Source organism: Cnephaeus nilssonii (genome assembly GCF_951640355.1).
Source record: "Cnephaeus nilssonii genome assembly, chromosome: 7".
Taxonomy (NCBI): domain Eukaryota; kingdom Metazoa; phylum Chordata; class Mammalia; order Chiroptera; family Vespertilionidae; genus Cnephaeus; species Cnephaeus nilssonii.
In genome coordinates this window covers 97,276,923-97,302,253 of record NC_137078.1, presented here as the reverse complement: position 1 = coordinate 97,302,253, position 25,331 = coordinate 97,276,923, and the positions used below count along the sequence as shown (strand labels likewise).

At 45.1% G+C, this 25,331-nt stretch overlaps 1 protein-coding gene across 1 annotated transcript in view; it reads right to left on the bottom strand.

The window, feature by feature from the left end:
• Nucleotides 1–25,331, bottom strand: part of MTOR (mechanistic target of rapamycin kinase) — a 111,842-nt gene that overhangs the window by 32,810 nt on the left and 53,701 nt on the right. The window contains exons 29-31 of the mRNA XM_079776770.1: nt 12,962–13,037; nt 9,877–10,016; nt 543–643 (exon numbers count right to left, since the gene is read on the bottom strand). Of these exons, the coding sequence (XP_079632896.1) occupies nt 543–643; nt 9,877–10,016; nt 12,962–13,037 (317 nt within the window). The remainder of the gene's footprint in view (nt 1–542; nt 644–9,876; nt 10,017–12,961; nt 13,038–25,331) is intronic.

The following is a 25,331-nucleotide window of genomic DNA, read 5'->3' as shown; positions in this document are numbered from 1 at the left end:
TATGTTGGGAAAGTTAAGAAATAAAAGGAGACAGACAGCTATCTTCTCTCTTTGTTCCTGCTTGGGTTAAAGACATGATGGGTGGAGCCCCAGCAACTGTACTGGATCATGAGGTAGACTGAACACAGAGGCCCCATGCAAAGCAGAAATATGGAAAAAGGCTAACGACAATGGAGACAGAATACTAGTCTGGGAATTCCTACCTTGAGATTTCTTTAATAAGAGAGAAAATAAACCAGTAACTTGTTTAAAGCAAAAGGCAAACCCAAAACAAAACCAAATACACCTCACTAAATTATCTGAATTTCGATGCTTGCTCACTGCTTCCCTTGGCTTCCCCGTGCAAAGCCATTTTTATCCAAGTCTAACAAGTTAGTCAAAATCATCCAGTGGGGACAGATGTAAAAGACAGAGGCACACAGACTGTTTGACACTTTTGCAGATCTGACATCCTACCTACAGTTGCAGTACCTTGCTTTCCGATGTGAGCACCCAGCCTCACTCTCCCCATACTGACTAGGTGCCTATGAGGAAAGCCTTACCTAAACCCCATGCAGCTGCAGCAGCCATCCGGGCCATTTTGGCTTGGGTCTCATCATTAACCAGGGTCCACTTTTCACAGCACTGCTGGTGGAGCTGCCCCCTGGAGGAAAAGAATTATACGCTTGGGTTAATCAAAATCACCTCTGTAACTTGCTGTTCTTTTGCTCTTGGGTTAGCTGGGGGCCACAGAGGAACGGGATGATAGGGACCTGCCTTGAACTCCTGCAGGAGCCTTTAAATAAAAAGCACTTTCAACTGGGTCACATGACAGAGAAGTGACTGGCAATTTGTTGTTCCTTTGGCCTGGTACGCATAATTTATCTGACAGTGAGTTTATCAAAGATAGAGACCATGTCTAACTTGATGTGATGTGAAATGCCCTGAACATCTGGCCCCCTTCATAAATATTAAATACCCTCTCTTGCATGCCAGTGAACTCCAGCTCATTCCCTTTGGCAGGCCTAGAGAGAAAGCAATCTGAAGAGACACATCTGGACATTCATTTTTAGCTCAAAGCTATAGGGAGAACTGGCTCTTCGAAGTATTATACCAATGGCTGCAGGCTGAAATGAAATCGATCTGCACCGAGGGAAGAAGGCTCTTCAATGGTCATAGGTAGACACTGCTTATTCTCAGAAGTTTGCACAATTACCATGAATGTGGCTAAAGACTATGAGGTATTGAGATTTTGAGTGATGCTCAACAGACTCTGGTACTCATTCCCCCCCCCCCAAATAAAAGCAAAAGTTTATTTTTTCTTTTTAAATCTTTGTTGTTCAGATTATTACAGTTGTTCCTCTTTTTCCCCTCCATCCGCTTCCCATCCCACCCCATGCCCTTACCCCCACCGCACTGTCCTCATCCATAGGTGTATGATTTTTGTTCAGTCTCTTCCCGCACCCCCCGCACCCTTTTCCCCTCGAGGATTGTCAGTCCACTCCCTTTCTATACCCCTGATTCTATTATATTCACCAGATTATTCTGTTCATCAGATTTTTTATTCACTTGATTTTTAGATTCACTTGTTGATAGGTAAGTATTTGTTGTTCATAATTTTTTATCTTTACCTTTTTCTTCCTTCTTCCTCTTCTTAAAGAATACCTTTCAGCATTTCATATAATACTGGTTTGGCAGTGATGAACTCCTTTAGCTTTTTCTTATCTGTGAAGCTCTTTATCTGACCTTCAGTTCTGAAAGATAGCTTTGCTGGGTAGAGTAATCTTGGTTGTAGGTTCTTGCTATTCATCACTTTGACTATTTCTTGCCACTCCCATCTGGCCTGCATAGTTTCTGTTGAGAAATAAGCTGACAATCGTATGGGTGCTCCCTTGTAGGTAACTGTTTTTCTCTTGCTGCTTTTAATATTCTCTTTGTCTTTTGCTCTTGGTATTTTAATTATGATGTGTCTTGGTGTGGTCCTCTTTGGATTCCTTTTGTTTGGGGTTCTCTGCGCTTCCTGGACTTGTAAGTCTATTTCTTTCACCAGGTGGGGGAAGTTTTCTGTCATTATTTCTTCAAATAGGTTTTCAGTATCTTGCTCTCTTCTCTTTTTCTGGCACCCCCATAATTCTGATGTTGGTACGCTTGAAGTTGTCCCAGAGGCTCCTTACACTATCTTCATATTTTTGGATTCTTTTTTCTTTTCCGGTTGGGTGTTTATTGCTTCTTTTGTATTTCAAATCTTTGACTTGATTCTTGCGATCCTCTAGTCTGCTGTTGGATCTCTGTATATTATTATTATTTTTTTTGAGTGCTGAAATTCATAGCACTTTATTATGTATGCTCGTCTGCATTTATCCAAGTCTTCAGCAAACATTGACAAATGAAGGGAAACAAATCCTTTCCAAAGACCATGGTTAAACAGAGTGGATGCACACAACGTTGATTGACAAGAGGGGCGGGGCAGGGGGCATCAGAGGAGGAAGTCCTCTTATGCTTGTACCTGATTGTGGACCAGCCTGAGGTGGCCTTTTCAAAAATAACAAAGTGTGTATATTATTTTTTATTTCAGTCAGTGTATGCTTAATTTCTAGTTGGTCCTTTTTCATATCCTTGAGGGTCTCACTAAATTTATCGGCCTTTTGTAGAAAATTCTTGAAAAATCTTATAACCGTGGTTTTGAACTCTATATCCAGTTGTTTGCTTTCCTCCATTTCTTTAATTTGTGACCTGTTTCTTTGACTCCGCATTTTGGATGCTTCCCTGAGTTGATAGAGTGGCTTTGTGTGCTAGGTGTCCTATAGGGCCCAGTGGCTCAGCCTCCCCAGTTACCTGAGGTGGACACTCTTGGTGCACCCCTTTGTGGGCTGTGTGCAAGTCTTGTTGTAGTTAAGCCTTGATTGTTGTTGGTATCACTCGGAGGAAATGACCTCCGGGTCAATTGGTTGTGAGGATCATCAGCTGTGTCTACGATGGGAGAACTTCTGTGCTGGAGAAACCCTTATGGGGCACGACTTGCTTCAGTGTGGTTTTGGTGCTCACTGAGTCTGCCCCTTGAGTATTATGGATCTGAGGAGTTGTAATCTGGATGGTCCCCCTCTGACCCGTGGGTACCCTGGCTCTTGGATCTCCAAGGAGGTGCTAATTTAGCCTCTGCCTGAGGCCACCCAGCAGGAGCTATGGAGAGATCTACAGATTCCTCTTCTTTGTTTGGGTTTTGGAGGTGCCCAGATGAGGCCCAGCTGTGAAGCAATGCAAGATGTTTTGGGGCCTTGGGCCTTCTTTTGGATGTTCTGGGTCTTTCTGACTCAGCTGCAGTTTGTTAGGTAGGTTTAGATTTCAAAGGACCAGGCCATTCATATGCAAAAGCCCCTGCGCACAGCTTGGATGGGGTGGAGTCTCAGGGCGGAGCAAACAGCAATGGCTTCCCATCAGCCCTGCCCTAAGAGGCCCCTGGGTTTCAGTGTCCCTAGGTAGTTGCTGCAAGCACCTCTGAGAGAAAGCTGCCCTTGAGTTCCACCCGCTGCCAGACAGGCCAGTTTCTCCCTGTATGAGTCTGGGTCCCCAGAGTCTCACCCGAAACGAGTTCAGAGCAGTCGGGAGCTTGTGTCTCCCTGCAGATTGAAAAAGCCAGCTGTGTACTCAGTTGCCAGCCCTCTCCATGTGTGCGCCTCCGTACCTCTGGACTTTACTTCCGCAGCTCCTCTGAGTCTCAGTGTGCTTTTCTCTTCCCTTCTAGTTGTAGAACTTCCACTTAGCCAGCCTTCCTGTGGTTCTGGATGATGTCCGTTTTGTGTTTTAGTTGTAGTTTTGAAGTGGTTGTGCGCGGCAGCAAGTTCAGGTGTTTACCTATGCCACCATCTTGGTTTCTCCTCTCCAAAAATTTATTTAGAAAGTTCAAGAGGTAGAAAAAGTGAGCCAGCTGGGCTGCGTGGGCTCAGGAAACAAATTACAGAGGCAAAAGAAGGGCCCTTGGAGCTTAGGGGAGAGAGAGAGAACAAAGGCACACGCCTTGAGGGAAGATGCAGGGAAAGCAGAATCCAAAGCTTGTTGTCACAAACAGTTCAGCATCCCTCTAGCCTTTTGTCAGGGCTACCCCTTTCTGGGCTGCGAATCTAAGGGTTTAGCTTTGCTTTTCATTTAGAGGCAGGGAGCAAGTTCAATATGAAACACTATGAATGATTACCCCAAGAGACCAGGCAGGAAGCAGTGCAGGAGCAGCATCCTGGGGAGGCGGCCCTGACAGTGGATACAGGCACCGCCTTCAAAGCTGCGGCTGTGTCAACAATTGTCAGAACTCTACCCAGGGAGATGGGGTTCCTCTCCCACAGTATTTGTTACAAGTAAGCATGAAAAAGAAAAAGAAAAAAAAGAATGCAAAATATACTGAGTCCTAAATCTCAAAGGCGGGGTTGGGGGGGGTTGGGGGGAGAACAAAATCAAATTAATAAAAAATGTGAGACTGTGTGTGGGACAAACATGAGGTTCTGCTTTCTGACACCTCTCACTGCACACCAGGGAGGAATAGGTAAAGGCTTCATCCCAGGACTTTGACTTTCCTACCCAGTATAGCAGCAGAAAGCTTAGAACACCTAAGTGGTTGGCTGACTCCCAAATAACCTGTTCTCAAGGATCCAGAGGCCATCTAAGGAATAGTGTGGTGAGGGGGTTTACCTAGGCTCACTTTGGCTGCAGCTGTGGCTGTGTGCATTATGGGGTTGGAGACTGACTCCTATAGTTTTGCTTCCTAGAGACAGATGAGTATGGGCATTGGGGTAGGGTCTTAGCTCAGTGGTAGCCCTAGATCATTCCACCTCTAGCAAACACCTGCCTCAGGCATGTTCAGGATATATACTCAAAGCAAAAGCAATTTAGAAATTATACTCTAAATGAACTGACTGAATAAACCATGTAAGGAATCTACATATAATCAGGAAGAGAATTCTGCTTCTTCATCTCTTTTAAAAATCTTTTAGTCTGCTGCATTCTTAAATCCCTTGGTCAGCATCACTGTCACTTATACTTTATAGGTGATTATAAAACTGGAATGAACCCAAGAGGTCCAAGGTAAATGGGACTGAGTACTGCAGTGTCAGGAGACCTGGATCACAGGGCTCTTGGGAGACCTCAGGCTGGCTGTGCCAACTTCTAAGATGCTCAGTTTCCCAAGTGTCACATAGGTGGACTAGACAAAATTGCATCTAAGATCTCTTCTCATATATCCAAGCTGTCCCTACTTAACCCATCTAAGGAAAGTAGTTGTCTTTAATTTAGAAAAGGTGGGAGGGGAAGGGACCAGGAAAGATTCAAAGGAGGAAAAGGCAGTCCAGGTAGACCTTGAATGATGGGGCAGGGTTTCAAAAACAAGGCAAAGGAGCAGAAGAAAAGGTAGGCAATTCAGGAAACTGAAGGAATGCAGAGAAAAAATTCTGTGGAGTTTGGAGTAGAGCAAATAGTTTGGCCAGAGCACAGATTCTGAGGTAGAGGTCACTGAGAAATGGGCTGAAGAAGTGGGCTGAGATCACAACACAAAAGACTTTGATGTGAGGCTGTGACATTTATACTAAACTAGTGGCCTGGTGCACGAAATTCATGGGGGGCGGTGGTGAGGGGGTTCCCTCAGCCCAGCCTGCACCCTCTCCAAACAGGGACCCCTTGGGGGATGTCCGAAACTGGCAGTCAGACATCCCTCTTGTAATCTGGGACCACTGGCTCCTAACCGCTCACCTGCCTGCCTGCCTGATTGCCCCTAACTGCCTCTGCCTGCCTGATCACCCCTAACTGCCCTCCCCTGCTGGCCTGATATCGCCCCTAACTGCTCCCCCCTGCCTGCCTGATCACCCCTAACTGCCTCTGCCTGCCTGATCACCCCTAATTGCCCTCCCCTGCTGGCCTGATTGCCCCTAACTGCCTCTGCCTGCCTGATTGCCCCTAACTGCCCTCCCCTGCTGGCCTGATATCGCCCCTAACTGCTCCCCCCTGCCGGCCTGATCACCCCTAACTGCCTCTGCCTGCCTGATCACCCCTAATTGCCCTCCCCTGCTGGCCTGATCTCACCCCAACTGCCCTCCCCTGCTGGCCTGATCTCACCCCCAACTGCCCTCCCCTGCTGGCCTGATCTTGTCCCCAATGGCCCTCCCCTGCCGGCCTGATCTCGCCCCCAACTTCCCTCCCCTGCCGGCCTGATCTCGCCCCCAACTTCCCTCCCCTGCCAGCCTGATCTCACACCCAACTGCCCTCCCCTGCCAGCCTGATCTCACCCTCAACTGTCCTACCCTGCTTGGCCTGATTGCCCAACTGCCTCTGCATTGGCTCCCACCACCATGGCTTTGTCTGGAAGGAAGTCGGACATCCGGAAGATGGCCGGTCGACCCAGTCTAATTAGCATATTACTCTTTTATTAGTATAGATAGATTATACAGGATAGGATTGCTTAAATGGGGGAGGGGGGGAAAGCCTTTTTCAGCAGGAGGAGATGCTCTTGGCAGACAAAAATACATAATCCCTATATCTGGACTGATAGCCAGCCATATGCACTATACTGCCAAACTGGTCATTAAAAAATTGAACCTTACACCAAACAGCTATTGCCCTTAAAACCCCTCCTCAGCCCCCACCTTAGGTTCTGCCTTCGCAGTTCACCCAGATTAGGTTCTGATTGGTCAGTTTCTATGCCAGTCAGCGTCTAAAGCTCCGCATCCTAGGCAGCCATTGGCTCCTCGCAGTTCACCCAGATTTGGTTCTGAGTGGTCGGTTTCTATGCCAGTCAGCGTCTCCAGGCCTATCTCCAGGCCTGATCAGAGAGGCGGGGCTGATCAGCAGCCCCCGCAGCTGCTGGCGAGGCCTGGAGAGAAAGAGAGGCAAGGGCTGATCAACAGCTGCCACGGAGGCTGTGGATCAGACCCTGCTTCTCTCTCCAGGCCTGATCCACAGCCCCCTTGCCACGGCAACCCAGCACTGACTGCAGGACTGACTTCCAGTGTTCGGTCATCCATTTGGTTGTTTTGGACATTACGGACCCTGGCTCTTTATATATATATATAATTTGAAGAATTGATTAGAGTTAGATTTTGAGAATATTTACATTGTTTTTTTATCTTCTTCTTAACATATAGTTGTATGATAACCAATTTGAAAGTTAAAGAAAATTGGTTTTGAAATAATGTAGTTTCTCTTACTTTTGATCAGTACCAGCCAATAGAAGATTCTATGGTGAGGGATATATTCTGTATCTGCCCTATTCAATGCGGTAGCCACTAGACACAGTGGCTACTGAGGACTTGAAATGTGGCTAGTGTGACTGGATTATTAATTTAATTAGTGGCCACCACATTGGAGAGTGCAGTTTAGATACCTGTTGGACATAAAACACACACCCCAGCTTTAGTTGCACAAACGGATGGAGCAGATTTGATAGGATATGTTTCCTCAATTTATTGAGGTAAATGATGAATGTGAAATGCTAATTATGAAAATAAATGATAACACTTGAATCTCTCTAATAATGGCTGTCAGACAAACCAATTTCAAATAACTATATGCAGACTATTATCTGTATATATATGTGATCCAATGCCTAAGGCTAATTTCATTGACATTAAATTTTCATATACAACATCTTTTATTTGGGAAATATAACTCTATATTAAGAAATAAAAATAGCAATCATTTAGCAAAAGAATATCTGTAATTAGGTACAGAAAGAATATGTGCAGCAAGAGATCATTCTTTTTAGAAGTCTTACTTTGATTTTTCAATTATATTTTTTAAACTCTGAGGTATAAAATTTTTAAACAAATCAAAATTTGCCTATATTAAAGAGACTGTGGTTTAGTGATGCAGTCATTGAAAAGATGAAGAAGCACCTGTAGGTACTCACAAGTCTAGTGGTCTAGACTTGTTAAATGAAAAAGACAAGGTGCAAAACGGTGTGTTGACTGCACCGTCAAAACAGATGCCTGCGTGCACGGGTCCTCCCTGAAGTCTACATGAGGACCTGGTCTCCGTGGCTGGGAGACAAGGGGATGACTTGGTTTTCACAGTTCCATCACTGTTTTTTTACTATTGAATTCTGTGCTATATATATATTACCTTTTCAAAAAATAATGCTTTAAAAAACGAATACAAAGCTGTACATTAAAAAATAGAAGCCTTCAGGGACAGAGGTTCCCTGTGCAGATCCAAATGCAAGGGCACAGGCCTACGGATTCTATCTCCCCAAGACAGCTCCTTGGAGGCCCGGTTCAGGGGAACCTTATGCTTTGGGTTAATCAGGCCTCTGAGGAGTGCTGGGTGTTCCAGCCTCACCTTCATTCTGGAAGCTCAAACTGTAATGCCTTTACCCTCCTCACTTCCACATCTAATAAGTCTCCAAATCCCACTAATGCCACCTCCTAAACATCTCTGGATCCCGCCTTTCTCCATCCCCACTGCCTCAGCTCTCCCTGTTTGCCACCATCATCTCTCCCCTTGGACGGCCTCTGAACTTGTCTTACTATCTCCTCTGGCATTCCTTCAGTCCTCTTCAATTTGCCCCTAAAGGGTCTTTTTATAAAATAAACCTGTCGATTATGGCTCTTCAAATATTTGGATGGCTGCCCAGTAGCTCTTAGGTTAAAGTCCCAATGCCTAACTTGGCCTATAAGCCGCACGCACATGCTACGGTCCCTGCCTACTTCTCCTGCTCACCTTTTACCTCTTTCCACATCACAGCTGACCCTCCAGCCATACTGAACTTTCAGAACCTTGAATCTACATTGCTTGCTCCTCCTCACTGCACAGGTCCAAGTAGGATATCACTCCCAACTGGAAGCTTTCTTGAACCTTCCAAGCCTGGATTAGGAGTCTTATTTCCCACAGTTCCCTGGGCTTCCCTGTGTAACCGTATTCACGCTGCATTACAACAGCCTGGTTGTCTGCTCCAAAAGCTCGGGAAAGGCAGGGGTCATGTCCTTCTCATTCATGGCTGTGTCCTTGGGGCCTGGCACGGACGCTGGCAAAGAAAAAGCGCTCAATAATTACTGGTTGAATGAACGAATGGAGGACCATTCTATGTCCAACAGAAGGTCAGATAATCTGCTCATGAGAAAAAGTGGTATGGCATTTTAACTATTTAAAACTGTAGTTAAACTATTTAATGACTGGAGTGTGGCATCTTGTTTTAATTATTTAAAAAACTGCACTTGATGCTAGAAAACAGAATGAAAACCATTTTTTCTTCACCGTCTCCATAAATTCCCCAAACCAAGACGTAGGCAAGTGTTCTCAACTGAGCACCACTGTTGCTTCTACCTAGAACTCCCTTTTCCCTCTCCCCACTCTCCTTCACCTGCCTCCCAACCTTGGCCCTTCCTCCAGGGGGAACTGCATGATCAGCCTTCGATCTTGTGAAGTCACGAGTTCATACCATGGTTGCCGTTCGCTCAGGCTTCAGTAACTATCTATTTGTGCTTGTCTCACCACCTCACAACGGAGGCCTTGTTTTCTGTCTTTTTTACACCTGGAGCCTGGCATGGGGCTGGGCATATAAGCAAGCATTCAGTAAAGCTGAAGCACCTGAAGAGGGCAGCCATTTGTTCTTTCCTAAACTCACTGGCAAGTGCTAACAAAGAAGACCTAGGCGGTCTTCATCAGTCAGTCAAGGTCGAGAGGCAGATGAAAGGAGCAGATCCAGAGCACAACCCAAGCCTGTCCTGTCCCAGAGCATGATAAAGTCTAAGTTGTTTTTGTTTTTAAAGAACCTTTTCTTCTATTTAGCACTGAGACAGAACAGAGACAGAAATATTCATGGGAAAATACCAAATGAAACAAACTTAGAGAACTCTGTTTGGGGGAGGCCTTTCAAAGACAGGACTTCTCTAGCAGCCACTCGGTCATCACCCTGCTGCAGCTCACCATTCCCCCAAGGCCTCGAGGCAGCGCATGCGGCCCAGCATCAGCTCTGGGTCATCCTTGTTGGTGTCCATTTTCTTATCATAGGCTACAAGGGCATCCTCCCACTCGTGCAGTTTCTCATACCAGGTGGCCTGGATCTCCTGCCAAGTGGAAAAGAAGGACTATGGTGAGGCATGGAGAACAAGGAGGGTACAGTTTTAATCCACACACTCTTTCCTAAGGTGCTGTGTTGTATGGATGACACTTCACCTATCACAGTATGTCTTGGCCTTGACTGAAAAGAACTCCGGAATGTTTGAGGTATGCTGGGTGATGATAGGAATGTTGGTTCTTGGCACACCGATGGAATGAATGATCCTGGAATAATCTGAGAGTAGATGTCAGGTCATGTCCTCCCCCATCATTTCCTGCCCAGATACAGAAGCCACCAGAATGCCAGTGTGCAGGGATACGAGGACAGGAGAAACCATCTGGGACAGCAGGAAGCCCCGAACAGAGCTCCTGCAGGGTGCCAAGGCCTTGATCTGCTGGAGTGCTGATGGCGGCCACATGGCAGGGATGGCAGCTGCTTGCTTGATGGGGCCAGAAAGTCAGGCCACATCTGCATATTTACTGGAGGAAAACAGCTCACTTTTTAAAGGCGTTTGATTCACTGCATCTCTTCACGCATTTTTAAATTTCCAGGAAATAATTTAGAATACAATATAATACTACCACTTCAAATTCTTTGGAAAACCTTTCCCCCTTCTCCTCAAGTCTCCCATCCAACGTTCCCTCCTGCTCAGTGCTTGGCAGCTTCACCAGTGTCAGGGCCAAAGGGTGGATTCCAGCACTGGGCAGATGGTGTGCCACGCTGAAACGCAGTGTCGGCCACGTGAGAAGAGGTGCTGCAGACTGTGGCTCTCTAAATGGTCAGGGGGCTGTTTTATGTCTCAGTCTGCCCTCCATCTGCCCTCCACCTCAGTTTGTTTTCTGGGCTTCATCACCAGCTTAGTAAATGACTATTTCTCTACCAGACCAGGGCAGTGGCTCTCCAGGGATTTCTTTAACAACAGTATGATTCTGCAGTGGAATTTATGTGATATAATGCACTGCCCATATTACTTCCCCCTATTGCCCTTCTCTCCTTTCTAAATAAAACAGATATTTGAGTACCATATACACTCACAGCAACTCTTCTAAGCTCGCTGAAAGGGTCTTTTCTTTTTGAACCCCTGTAAGGAGGTCATTTCCATTTTCGGTCGTTAACTTGTACTTCCCCTCGTTTATTTCAGCAGTCAATCCCCTCTGCTGCTCCTGAACTAATCCTGCTTCCACCACAGCCCTTTCTCCAATGTCAGTGGATAGTGGGGTTCCCAAAATGGCATCTCTGGCTCCGTGGCAGGTAAAACTACCTAAGCTTCATTTCCCAAGCCTGTTTAGAATATGCCTCAACGTGAAAGAGAAAACTCACAGAGAAAGAGTGACTGCAAAGACAGTGAGAAATTAAAAACTCTTAAATTAAAAAGTAACACTGGAGAATTTCCTGTTTTGCGTTTCTATACGGGATGGAAAAAGAAAGGAGGGGCTAATGACTAATGTGTGGCACGCACAGTATGAACAAGCAGAAAATAGAGGGAGCGGCATATGGAGCAGGTCAGGTAGGGGGCAGGATATTTTGAAGTGCAATAGATTGCAGAAACTATAAGGTTTAAGCAATGCATCACACAAAATTCTAATGAGATTGCTGTTACATAAATTGTGCTGAGAAAGCGCAGGCTCTGCCAAGAAAAAGCAAACTATTGTCAAGTTTAATATGATTCAGCTACCTACATATATCAGAAAAGCAACCATGGGTTTAGCTAATGGACACGTTTAGGAGCTGGAGACAGAGGGACTTTCATGTAGGGTTGGCATTCTCAGCCACTGGGGTAAAAACCATCTGTTGGGAGATCACCTGATACCAGATGACTGTGGCATCCTGGTTTCAAACTGGCACTCACTGTGGTCTAGAGCTTTAAGGCTATCAAAGAAGAGTACATCTTTGTCTGGGTGGACTGCCTAAGTGCCCTCTCTGCCAACTTTCTTTCCTCTGCAAACAAGGACGGTGGCATGGATGGATGAGACATAGTCCTTTTTGTTTTGTCATCTGGAGAGATGCTTTCTTAGTCTAGTTACAGATCTATGCTCAACACAGCAAAATATTCCCATAATGGGTTCAGTCCTTGTGTGAAGCAAAAGCCTGGGAAGTAGCCACAATTTTCTTCACTCTAACACACTGGGCTCTTGATGAAAGCAAACCAGAGTAAGTGACCTACACTACTAATGCAGGGTTCCTTATCAAATATATGGACCCAGAACGCCCTGACCTTCCAGGAAGTCAATGCTAAGCTGATTAAGTCGATGCTTTATATATGGTTAGGAAGTTACCAAAGCACCCTCCCAGGACCACAGAGAGTAATGGAAACATTTTAATATTGGTAGGGCAAAGATGGCAGGAGAGAAGAAGCTATGTAAGCAATAATGAAATGGAACAATCACTCAATATCAGGTATAAATTATAGTATATTTTTTCTGGAGAATTGGCCATGGTTTTTTTCTGATGTACTGAGTGTTAACTGTGGGCCAGTGGCAATGCCAGCTGCCACAGATGACATAAAGATAAATCAGGTCAGGCCTAAACACCTGGGCTCTGATGCCAGACTGCCCAGGTTCAAGTACTGGTTCTGCCTTTGATTCCCTCTCTCAGCTCAGGCGAGGTTGTTATCCTGTCGGGACCGTAGTCTCATCTGTAAAATGGGATAACAATACCTACTCATGAAGCTGTTGTGAGGACTGAATTAGATGAAGTATAGAAAGCACTGAGCAAAGGGCTAGGCGCATGCTGAGAGTTTGATAAATCTGTCTTCAGGATATGTGTTCACTTTGAATAGAGTCCATATAGCCACTGTCTCCTTGGTCCTTAAGGTATAGGTATAGGTAAGTTACAACAGACTGTTACCAATAAGAAAAATGACAAGGAGAGTAACATTCTCAAGGTCGTGGCCAAGTGCATCCCTAGTCAGGTTGCCACCTCTTACTTTTCTAAAAGGAATGAAGCACTTACCAGCTCTCCGAAGTGTTTCATGGCATATTCCAACACCCCGGCAGCGGCCTCTGGCTGCTGTAGCTTATTATTAATGCTGGGAAAACAAAAGGATGAGGTGGTTATACTCAAAATGTCAGCGCATGGGAGGCGTGGGGTCATTTGTGGGCAGGTGGCTCACCAGCATGTTGGGGACAAGGTCTTGCAGATGCAGAGAATCAATTACTATTACCACTCAGAAAGCTCAGCCTGAATGATTTCATCTTGATCGCATACTCATTGTGAGGGGGCACAGTTGGTGGACAGGAAGCTTGCCTGCTCGGCGCTTCCTCCAGCCGGCACAGGCTGGTTTCCTCTTAGACACTAGGTCAGGCAGCACATGTCTGCCTTTTAAAAACTAGCCACTCTGGATCCAAAACTGTCCCTGTTGTACAGCAGAACCAGATGAGGTACCTTTGAACTTTTAACTCTTACTTCTTCTCCCCAGTTGCCTTCAGTAATAAGAATAACCAAAATAAATGAAAATCACTGGGCTCTGTGGGCAACACAGAAATGACAGTGAGGCTGGGTCACCCACGTCAATGACAGCAAATCCCGGGGACTATGGCTGTGCAGCCACCTTGCCTGCTCCCCTGACATCTCGTCTGCTCCGAGTTCAGATGCCCCCTCACCTACTTCTGCAGCAGGCTGCGAAGGAACCACATCCAACGTTACCTGCCTGGTCTCTGGCAGAGACGCCTTTCACTACCACCACCTTCTTTGCTGATGTCACGGGCGGGCAGCATGTGGCCAATAGGGACTGGAGGACTGTAACTATACTGGGGCAACTAGCAGTAATGCAGGAAGGCCTGGTGGCTGGAATCAGTTCATCAGGGAGGCTGCAAATGGTCCTGAAAGCAGGAGAGCGCAGGACTTGGACCTTGTTCCAGTGGGAACCTATGTAAGAGGGTGAACAGCAGCCCACAGAACACTAAACCCAAGCTCGAGTTATGAAAGGAAGTTAGGAGGGAAGGCACAGGCTTGAGCAAGTCAAAGACAATATGATTATATCTGTTCACAGGTAGGGAGCACTTTTTTAAATGTGACAGACCAACTTGGAAGTCTAGACTGGTTTAACAAGCAAGAATCCAGTTTACTGCCCTGAGTACAAAGTATTTGACTAGGATTCATTTTTAAGTGGTTTTGGGAAATTCCAGGTTTTCGGTTCAATGTGGTAATATGGCAAGAGATTACTGTTATAAATATTATTATTCTTTTCTTTTTTTTTAATGGAACGGGTCACGAATTTGCGTGTCATCCTTGCACAGGGGCCATGCTAATCTTCTTTGTATCGTTCCAATTTTAGTATATGTGCTGCCAAAGTGAGCACATAAATATTATTTTTAAAAATTTGAGTACCATTACATTTCTTCCAATAAAAGCAAGAGGGAACCGCCCAGAAATATGATGAACTGGAGCAGTTAACATTTGTGAAAGTAATAATCTAATGTCTCATTCTTACGAAGCACATTTCAAACAATCTTTCCAACCTCTCACTGCCTTGACCTCACACATCCCTAAGAGAATGAAGAAAAAGGTATTTTCAATCCTGTTTTACTGCTGAGGAGACTAAGGCCCACACGGGCAGTGATTTTCCCCAACGCCTTCAGTGACTGGGGACAGCCCCTCTATGACCAAAGCAATACTGTGCCTCTTCTTTATTAAGGCGAGGTTGGCGGTGAGGCAGCTTTGGACTTGGAGTCAAAACACTTGGATTTGCATTTCTGGAGGTCCAATTCTGCTACTTATAAGCTGGGTGACCATAACCAAGTCACTAATTTTAAGTTTCAAATTTCTCATCTATAAAATGAGGCTAAGCCCTGGCCAGTGTAGCTCAGTTGGTTGGGTGTCATCTCATACACCAAAAAGTTGCCGGTTCAATTCCTGGTCAGGACATATGCCCAGGTTGTGGGCTCAATCTCTGGTTGGGGGCGTGCAGGAGTCAGTCGACTGATGCTTGATGGATGTTTCTCTCTCTCTCACATAAAAGTTTCTCTCCCTTCCTCTCTTCTCTCTCTAAAAATAAAATAAAATAAAATAAAATAAAATAAAATAAAATAAAATAAAGTGGGGCTAATACTACCTCCTTCACAGGGTTCAGGGAATTAAATGGAATAATGGATATAAAATTGCTAAGCAGGCCCTTATTAATGCTTTTTCTTTCATCTGTTTTTGTCCAAGAATAGAAGTTGTTAGAAACAGTTTTATGCTTTTTACAAAAAAACATACATCTTAGGTTGAGGCTGGAGCCAGCACCAGTAGATCATCAAGTTCCAAACTCATCCTGTAGAGGGCTAGTGAAATAGTCCAAGCTCTAGGCACCAGGCTCTGGAACCAGAGGTGAAGGTCACAGTACCGTGGTCCCTCTCTTTTACTTACAGGAGCAGATAGATAGGCACCCCCATGTGGGATCTACTGGGCAGGCCCCTTAGTGCTCTGGCCCAAGCAAAGCAGTGAGCCAGAACATTCTCCACAAGTTTTTTGCTGTAGAACTCATAGAGGTTTTCTAAGCTGAGAATGAAAAGCCAAATCCAAAGGGACTAACACCACCGCACTTTCATCGTGAAGCAGTTTCCCATTCCTCCTGGCCCCGAAGTCAGGTTCTCAATGTTGTTGCTCGCTCACATGGGGCTGGGGGAACTTTAAGGATAATTAATATCACTGGGTATAGATTTGTGGTTATCTAGTTCCTTGAACCAAGTAAAGATTTTGGAAGCATAAGAAGGCAGGAAAAAGAAAACCAGTTATCTATTATACTATAATCAAATATGTAACATACCATATATAAACATAAATAACTACATATTTTATATATTATTTATAGTCCTAATGTGGACTACTGGGATGGTTCTGGTAGGAATATAAACTATTTTGATGAGGAAGATAAAGTATTCTTTGCCTGAATGAAAGGTGTTATCTCTAAGGATGAAACATCAAAATCTAGGTGTTCTAACAACTATCTTCTAATCTTGTGTTCTGGAACATATTCTATTTTCAAGAAAACATTAAAAGTATTAGCAAAGTTTGCCTCACTAGGGATAAAGCACCACAAAACCAAAAACAAGTGAAAGTCTCTTCCCGTGCCACTCTCCCACTCATTACACATTAAAAGTAGTTTTACAAAAACTGATGAAAATTAGGGAGTAGTGACTGGAGGCCTCAGAGGAGAAATACAAATTTACTTCACTGTTGCTATGGCTCGGATATACCTCCACCACAACTTTGCAAATTAAAAAAGAAAACTCCTCATATGGCCCCACTTCTTTAAGAGAAAGGCCAAATAAGTCATCTGCATAATCCTCCCCACTTGAATGTGTGTGGAGGCAGGCGAGGATGCAGACAGCCCTGGGGAAAGGAAGAAAGGGGCCGGGCTCCTTCCAGGGACTACTGACCAGGCCTTCAGCAAGGCAATCACAGGAATTACAACCCTGACGAAATGGACTAAAACACATCCATGAAAAATGAGTGGGATCGGTCTGAGAAAGAGTCCCTTTCAAATATTAAGTTCTCAGTTCCTCATTTGAAGACCTGAAGGAAAGAAGAAGACTGTACACACCCACTTTTGACTACTCAAAGAAGAGCTTTTTAAGTTAGCCAGCGGTTATCACCCGTTTAATCTTTCCTCCTTCCTGTTTTTACTTTACTTTTCCATAGGACTTTCTCCCTAAGCTACTCTTCTCTATCCTTTTCTTCCGTGGGGTCTCCAATGCATCTAAGGCTGCTGTTGAATGCAAACACAGACGTGGAGGTTCTGGAAAGGTAAGTGAACAAAACTCTTGGTACTCAAGAGTCTGTCGTTTTGTTTGGGACTTTAGCTTTTTTCCCTTCCTCCACGACGTCTGGCGCTCTACCATGGGAGACAAGAATGTATTATAATGACAACAGAAAGATACCTAAATTTATTGAGAGCTCACTGTGCTAAATGCTTACATGTGCTATCGCAACCCCATGAAGTAGACACTATTATTTATATTCCCATTTTAATATGAAGAAACTGTGGCCCAGTAGGTCACAGGCTATTGGATGTTATCCTTTCCCTTAAAAAAATTGTACCATTTGAAAGGCTCTTAAATAATAATGCCGAGTGTACTGTAAGCTCTGCAATGGGAGGGACACTGTCTTCGTTTTCTACTCTGGGCATCAGTAGGCACCCAGTAAATAATTGTGAAATGAATGAATAAAAGCACTGGACGGGATGTTTTGATTATCTCTCTCTCATTGGCCATTCAAGAGAAAGGAATCCTACTGCACCTTCATCTTAATGTCCTCACTGACATTATGGCGAACACTCCCCTCCACCCGGTAAGCTGCCATCCCCTAGTTTTTGATTTCCTTTCAGGAGGTACTAATACGCCTTAAAGTCTCCCAGTGCAATAGTCAGCCATGCTGCCACAGCGAGCTTTTCCGAGGCAGCTTGTTCAAGGCTGCCAGGCTGGCAGACAAAGCCCAGATTGCAATGTGTGGGATAAATTAGCCTCCATGGAAACTCAGTAGTTCCTAGCTACTAAGTCCCCAGTCTCCTGCTTACTTGGGTGACACAAGCCTGTCCTTTGAAATATTCCCCTTTTAAACTCAGATGTGGTTTTATGAGACTAGTGGGAGAGACTGCTCTGAATCTACAGAGCAAATGGAAACTGCCTATGACGTTTGGCTCACGGGAAAAAATCACCTTTGCTCAAAAGCCCCCCCTAATGAGGAGCTCTCGTTTTATGGGGCAGCTGGGAGCCTTCTACAGCCCGTTCTATAAACACTCCCTTGTGTGCCCCTCAGTCTTTCCCTGTTAATGCTGGAGCCTTACAAAGGGCAAACTGTTCAAAGCCCCGCTCGACAGCAAATGAACGCTAACAACACAAACCAGACCCCACTGACGTTGGTCTGTGTGAAAAGACCTGACAACTGACAAGCTCAACAAGACAGAGGCCTGGGCAGCAACGTGCCACAACAGTGTGCAGAAGTGACAGGTCGACCAGATTTCCCATCTCCTCTCGACGTGTACTGAGACCAGAAGGAACAGAGGGCTGTCTCGCAAGAACTTTCTAAGCTGGTGGATACCAATTCCCATTGCTGTCTTAACAAGGGCGAAGGGGTATACATTCTACTCCATATTTGTGAGAACATCCAGTTGAGAATTTATATAGCTGTGATTCTACAGAACAAATGGAAACTGCCTATCCATATATTAAAACCCAGAGCCTACAAATGAACCTGGGTGTTAGAAAGACAATGAAGAGGGACAGAGAGGAGAACACAATGAATTAGGATATCAAGAGGATATACAGCCCTGGCTGGTGTGCTCAATGGTTAGAGAGACAGCCCATGCACTGAAGCGTTGCTGGTTCGATTCCTGGCCCCAGTCTGGATGCATGCAGGAGGCAACCAATGGATGTTTCCCTCTCTCTCCCTCCCTTCCTCCCCACCCCTCTCACTCCTTCCCTCCCTTCCACTTTCTAAAAATCAATGGAAAAATGTCCTTGGGAGAAGATTAACAAAAAATAAAAATAAAAGAGGATATACAGACATTTGCACTTTCATTCATTCCCTACCTCATAATTACTTTTAATGGTTGCATACTAATTTCATCCCGCTGAGAGATCTCGTGTATATAACCAGTATTGCGGGCGGTGTACCCTCTTGGCTGGCTGGGAGTGGCGCTTTTAGATGACCAGGCCCCCAGAAGAGCTGCTTGGGAGCTCGTGGTCAGCACCTCTATGCTCATTAAGTGATGTCCTAGTCTTCAAGGTCAGCCCTGGACATCAGTGCCCGTCCCCTGAGAATGAGCACCATGCTCAGCGATAAGCCAAGCAAGCTGTCCCGTTTTACACATCACCTCCAGGCCCCTCTTGGGTGGACACGGGACCTGGGTGCCCTAGCACAACCCAGCATAAGACACAGGAGGACTGCACAGCCCCGAAATGTCAAAGCACTGGATTTGTGCAGCCCAGGGGCCTGTCAGAGATGTGCTGTAAAAGTGATGAATGGCTGTCACATCTCCAAGGCTCTGGCTGATTTAGGGAGCTATTGGCAGGCACATCACTCCCAGCATGTCAGCCAGTTAATTACTTCCAACTTTATCTTTCTTGTCAACACTTCTTGACAAATTGGCCATTATCTTTTTATTCTACAACAATGAGCTCTGCTCCTTTTCTGGTGATGCCTGGAGGTTTCTCTCCTCCTGGCCCTTTCTTCACATCCAGAGCGAAATGAAGAGCTCTGAGAGATGATTAGAAAGAAGCTGCCAGGAAAAGGAGGGAGAAAAGGAACAAAAGGGAGAGGGCTGATAGACTGAATCCAAAGCTTATTTTCAACTACCTTGACTCAAAGCAGAGTTGATACTTTGGGTAAAATCCTGATTTCCTGGCTTCTCAAAGTCCAAGAGCTCTGACTCAGTCTATTATGTGGATGAAGTTGGGAAACAAAAATGAAATGAGCTGGCATCTAGGGACCTGGCGGCTTCGAACTCTCCACATTTAACTGCATAAGCAGATGTGAGCTGGCCTTTTTACTCCATTAAGGAGTTAGGCGGCACTGTAAAAATACTGATCCCCATTTTGGGATCGGGGGGGGGGGGGGGAATGTGCCTACTCCTTGGTAAGGAAAAGCTGACAGAAGAGGACTGGATTGTCAACATTCTGAGCCAATGAAATGTCCAAGAGAATTTGAGGAGACCAATATGTCACCACTGATCATTGCTTTGTCACCGGGACAAACTGTCAGAGGGCGCCGTGGGGCAGAACCCAGCACCTATATTTCATCAGTTCCGACACACACTTTTTTCACACTTTAACGTCTCTGCAATCATGATGCAGCGCACAATTCAAGGTTTCAGAGCACTGTGACACCGTTTAGTTGTCAGCAGTTTGCCCCCAACCCCACCCCACCCCACCCCCACCTCGTAGTGGCACATAAAGTAAACATCAGCAGCAGCTTCTGAGTCACCACTAGTGGTCCTAAGGCTGGAGGGGTTTCTGAGGATGAGCCAGATGCAGTGGAAGCGCAGAGCGTTACCACTAAACTACAGCAAGCGCCTCCCTGTAGAATGGTCTGGGCTGCAATTAAGGACCCTCTGCCCTCTTGGTCAACTTGTGGAGAAACCCTAGGACCATCCCCTTTGTGCAGCTCCTCATGGAGGACCAGCTTCCTGCACTGAAGAGAGCTTTCCTTGGGGTTTATAAGACGCTCTACAAAAGTGAGCTATTGTACAGTGACCCTGCAGGAAGTCTTCAGAATAGCTAGATAAATCACACTCTATTGGTGACAGGTGACAGACCTGACCTCTGGGGTGTGGCTGGCTGTGGAAAGGCTTTACAGAAAAGATGGGGCTAGAAAGAAAGATACAACCTGTGCTGTGCTCTGCACTCGCTGCTTGGAGCTTTGCTACAAGGAGTACAGGTTCCTAGAGGCACAGTGGCACTTTTGAAGTCAGCATGAGCCCAGAGGTTTGGAATGTGTTTTTACCGAGAAGTAAGGAGCTTTGAGCAAATCCTTACCCTTCTGGACCGAGTGTTTTTTCTCCCAGCAGAGGTGCAGGGAAAAAATGAGACTGTGTACCTTTTCTGGAAGCCAGGAAACAACTGTAAAAGCAAGACTCATACTTCCAAGCAACACAATAGACACCTTGGGAACATGTGTTCAGAATTAAGACACAGAGCGGTTTTGTTCATCCATCTAGGCCTCTCCTGCAGACCGTAAAGCCCAGTCACCTCTGCCATTAATTGGCCGCTCCGGCACAACTGGCTCAAATCCTCCAACATTCTTAAAGAATTACAGGCCGCTTTCCCGTTAGTCTGTCTAAGTCAGGGCGGCAGAGGTGCAGCCCGAAGGGTAGCTCTGCAGGGCGGCTGGGCCCCAGCTTGTCATCTTGTCCTGCCCCACCCCCATCCCCGACAGGGTCCTATCTCTGGTTGACAGTGATTGTCTACAATTACAATGTAATGGGCATTTGATGCCCACGAGATCTGTTAGGTTCCTGGATACAATATGCTGAATGTACTGTACTACGCAGAGACATGGCTGTTTTTGTGGGGACATGTTGCTTTCTTTGTTCTGTCTTCAACATTAGCAGCTGCATGTGGCCCCTTGGGCAGTAAAGAAGGTTACTGATAGGCCCGTGCAGGCTGAAGTGATTAGGTATGCCATTTACAGAGGCCTCCAGAACAAACAGGAGAGGGACAAAGCCCTACCCATTGCTCTGTGGTCCTCTCGCTGATCTTCTTCACAGGTAAAGAAAGAGGGGTGAGACACAAATGGATGGTTTTCAGGGATACAAAGGGATTATACTATAAGGATGCTACCTCAAGTTATTGATTAAAAAAGATCTCAACTCTTCCAGTTCTCACTTTCTTTGATTCTTTAACTATGACCTATGAAACAAACAAACAAACAAAAATACTCTGATCTATGGAAGAAAAATGGACTTAAAGCAGGAGAGCATGCAGTGCCCTACAATGAAGACCTTACCATAAAATACTGGCCATGGAGAAAGAGGCTAAGTCTCCATAACAGATGTTCATTTGGAGGGACAGAACCTGCTGCTGGGAATTCAGTCTTTCATCGGACTTGTTCCAATTAAGTATCTCTTGCCTTCAGCTTTGTGCTAAGTGCCAGATGCTAGAGCTACTGCGATAAGTAAGACAGACAAGTCCTTGCTTTCACAGAGCTTACAGGTGGCTGAAGTAGATGTACAAAAACGAAACTGCAGTAGGTGCTGTGGAGGTAAACAACACAAAGAAAACAGAGTGCTTGGACACTTATTTAAGTTCGGGTGGGCAGGGAAGGCTTTTCGGATCAGATGATAATCACATACCTAAATAATAATACTTATTATTTGCTGGACACTGATCATGTGTCAGACACTATTCTAAGTGTTTTATGTGCACTATCTATTTTTAAAGAAACTTCCTAGTTGAGGTACAGCACACACATATACAGGAAAGTATACCCGGTGAACAGCTGGATAAGTTATCACACAAAGTGACGATACCCAGTCCAAGGAACAGAACACAACACATGGCCAGCATCCCAGAAGCACCCGCGCCTTCTCCCAACCACAGCTCCTTCCTCATGCCCGGAGGGAACAACTCTCTGACTTCTGACACAATGGGTGAGCGCTGCCAGGGTTTGACTTGATTTAAACGCGCAACATGATGTTTGTGTGACACAGCCATGTTGTTGCATGCCACAGCAGTTTTTACTATTGCTGAACAGTAGGTCACTGTATGAATAGACCACAATTTATCTGTTTTTTTGTTGACATTTAGGTTAGGTTGTTGTCAGTATTTGGCTATTGTGTGTGGTGTTACTACAAATGTTCTCGCACGTGTCTTTGGCGCATTCACATTTCTGTTGGGAATATTCCTAGAAGTAGAAGTGCTGGGTTACAGGGTATATTCAGCTTTAGATGACACTGACAAGTTGCTCTCCAAAGTGGTTTCACCAATTTACATTCCCACCGAAGTGTCTGAAAATCCCAACTGCTCCACGTCTTTGTCAACACTTGGTATTTTCAGTGTTTTCCATTTCAGCCATTTTGACTGGTACGTAGTGGCATTTTATAGTTTTAATTTGACTTTCGATAATGACTAAGGAGCTTGACCAGTTTTTCAGGCATCTATTGGCCTTTTGGATATCTTCTTTTGTGAGTGCCTGTTCACATCTGGCCACCTTTAAAAAAATTAGTTCTATGTATACTTTGGATACAATATACACACGTATGTACTGAAGATATCTTACTGCCTTTTCACTCTCTTCATGGTGTCTTGTAATGCACACAAATGACTATGTTTACTGCATGTTTTCCTTTGCGGTTAGTGTTTTTAATACCTTGTTTAAGAAATCTTTGCTCATCCCAAGATGCTGAAGATAACTCCTATGTTATCTTCCAGAAGCTTCAGTTTTACCTTTCACATTTAAAGTTTAAATCTCCTCTGGGCTTGAAGTTTTGTGTGTGGTGTGAGGTAAGCCCCTATGAGGCTATCTAACTCACCCAGCAGCGCTTACTGAAGGCTGTCCTTTCCTCACTGTTCTGTGGTGCTGCACTGTCATAAATCAGGGTCCATATATGTGTGGGTCTGTTTCTGGATGTTTAATTCTGTTCCACTTATCTATGTGCCTATCCTGTGCCAATACTATCCTGCCTTAATTACTGTAGCTTTATGATAAATCTGATTTCTAGTAGTGTAATTCCTCTAATTTTATTTTTCTTATTCAAAAATGCCTTAGCTATTTTTAATCCTTTGCTTTATTTAACTTAATCCTCACAAAAATCCTGTGAGGTGAAGTAGTTACGATTTTTATTTCCATTTCGCACTGGTAGATTCAGAGAAATTATGTAATTTAATTTGCCCAGAGTAATAGAACTATCAAGTTATATCTGGGATTAGATATAACTATCAAATTAAATCAAGGATTAGAACCCAGATTTGTTTGATTCTTACCCAAGCATTTAAAGCCCTTCATATACCACTTCTTTAAGCCTCAAGCCAGCTGACTCCTTCAGGGGATTTAATATGAATGCATTACAATTTTAAGAAATTCAATGTTCTAAGCCACCCATTTCCAGTTAAAATTCTTGTTTGGCAGCGACAAAAGCGACTTTCCTGGTAAGACTCAGGAAAACAAAGCAGCAAGAGGTAAAAGCTTCTTGGATGTCTCCCACATCCCTCTGTCTCCAGAATAGCAATCACACTCCTCACGTGGACTCATGCAGTCCCTCAGGCCTGGCCTCCCTCCACCTCTCCAGCCTTAACTACCCGAGTCCTCTGCCTCTGGACTCCTCAGCATGCTCACCACCTGCATGCTCCAAAGCCAAGGTCTTTCACATGACTATACCTCTGCCCACAGTGCCTTTGCCACTTCCCTGGGGAGGCCTTCCAGAAGCTCATCTTGGTTGGACAATCCTCCTCCTCTGTGTCCCTATCCTAGCATGTCACACTGTCCTAAAGTTCGGCTGTCTGCTTCTCCAACTGGACTGCGAGGCACCTGAGGCTGGCCTGGTGCTGCCGCTTGCATCCTGGCTAACAGAACAGGTGTTTGCTACAAAGTCCTGAGAGATCCGAGATTGGCTTTTGGGCTAGGTGCTCTAGTTAAATAATCGGCTCCAGGAGGAGGCCTGAGAGAAATGGTTTCTAAGACATCCAGGCTGTACTCTTTGGTAGAAGTGGCAAACTAGAAGGCTTGGGGAACAGATGGAAATAGCTTCTGTGATGGACTTGGGCTTCCAGTTAGATAGAAAGAGGACTGAGTGATCAAAGGGTCAGATATTAAATGACGACATAGAGCAAGGCAAGCTGTGACTCGTGAAGAGGCTGCAGAAGTAAAATATTCCCATGAAGTACACTAACTAACAGCAAGGCAGGTTCTTCTAAGATGTACTTTTCAACAAACAGGGAGTCTGATTCTGAGGGCAGCTGTTTCTCTCCCTCACCAATCTGTTTGTTTGTTAATCATCCCCAAGGATCTTTTTCCATTAATTTTTAGAGAGAGTGGAAGGAAGGGGGAGGGACAGAGAATCGAACCCTTGACCCTTTGGTTGACACTCTATCCACTGAGCCAAACTGGCTAGGGCTCCCTCACCAATTTTGAAAGTAATGGTTTAAGAGTAGGCATGGGCAGGAATTCTTAGAAAAGAAGCCTTTCTCTCCAATGGGGACATTTTTAAGAAAATGAGACATGACAGTCCCATTTGAGGAGAGACCTCCTCTAGGCCCTTCCCAGCGGTTGCCCTCGGGCTGCTTGAATGCTGCCAGTCCTCAGTGCCAGCCAAGGCTGTGCAGCCCGGACTGTGGTCGGTGAGAACTTCCAAGCTAAGTAAAAGCTCGCTGGCTTTTCTCATTAAGAATATAAGCTTTATTTTCAAAACCAGCTTTCCCTGGGAGCACCAAGCTGATCCTTTTCACCACCAGCAAAAGGGAGAAAAGGAAAAACTCTAAGCTCTCCAACCCAGGTTCTCCATATTTTTCTAGTTAATTCCCATTTTTAGAGAAGGGAGTGAAAACCTCTCAGAGAAGGAAATGCTCTGGTCTCATATTCTTCATATTTTCTCTATGGGCTTAGCTGTTCTCAAAACAAGGGCTTACTCTGCCTTCTTTCAGAAATTCAGAATTTAGGGCATCGAAGGGTTGTGGATGTTCTGGAGGGTAGATCATCTCCTGGAGAGGGAATACTCTTAATTGGCTATTTTATTCAAAAATTGGGGGGGGGGGGAGGGGGGTTGTTATTGACATTTGGGCAGCTTAGGAGAGTTAGAAAATCTTCAAATAAGAAAAGCCTGTCTCCAGTGTATGCCTTATGTTAGAAATAGGTTTCCAGAAAAGACATGTCAGAGAGTAGGCACTCATGCTAAAAGCCAGAGCTA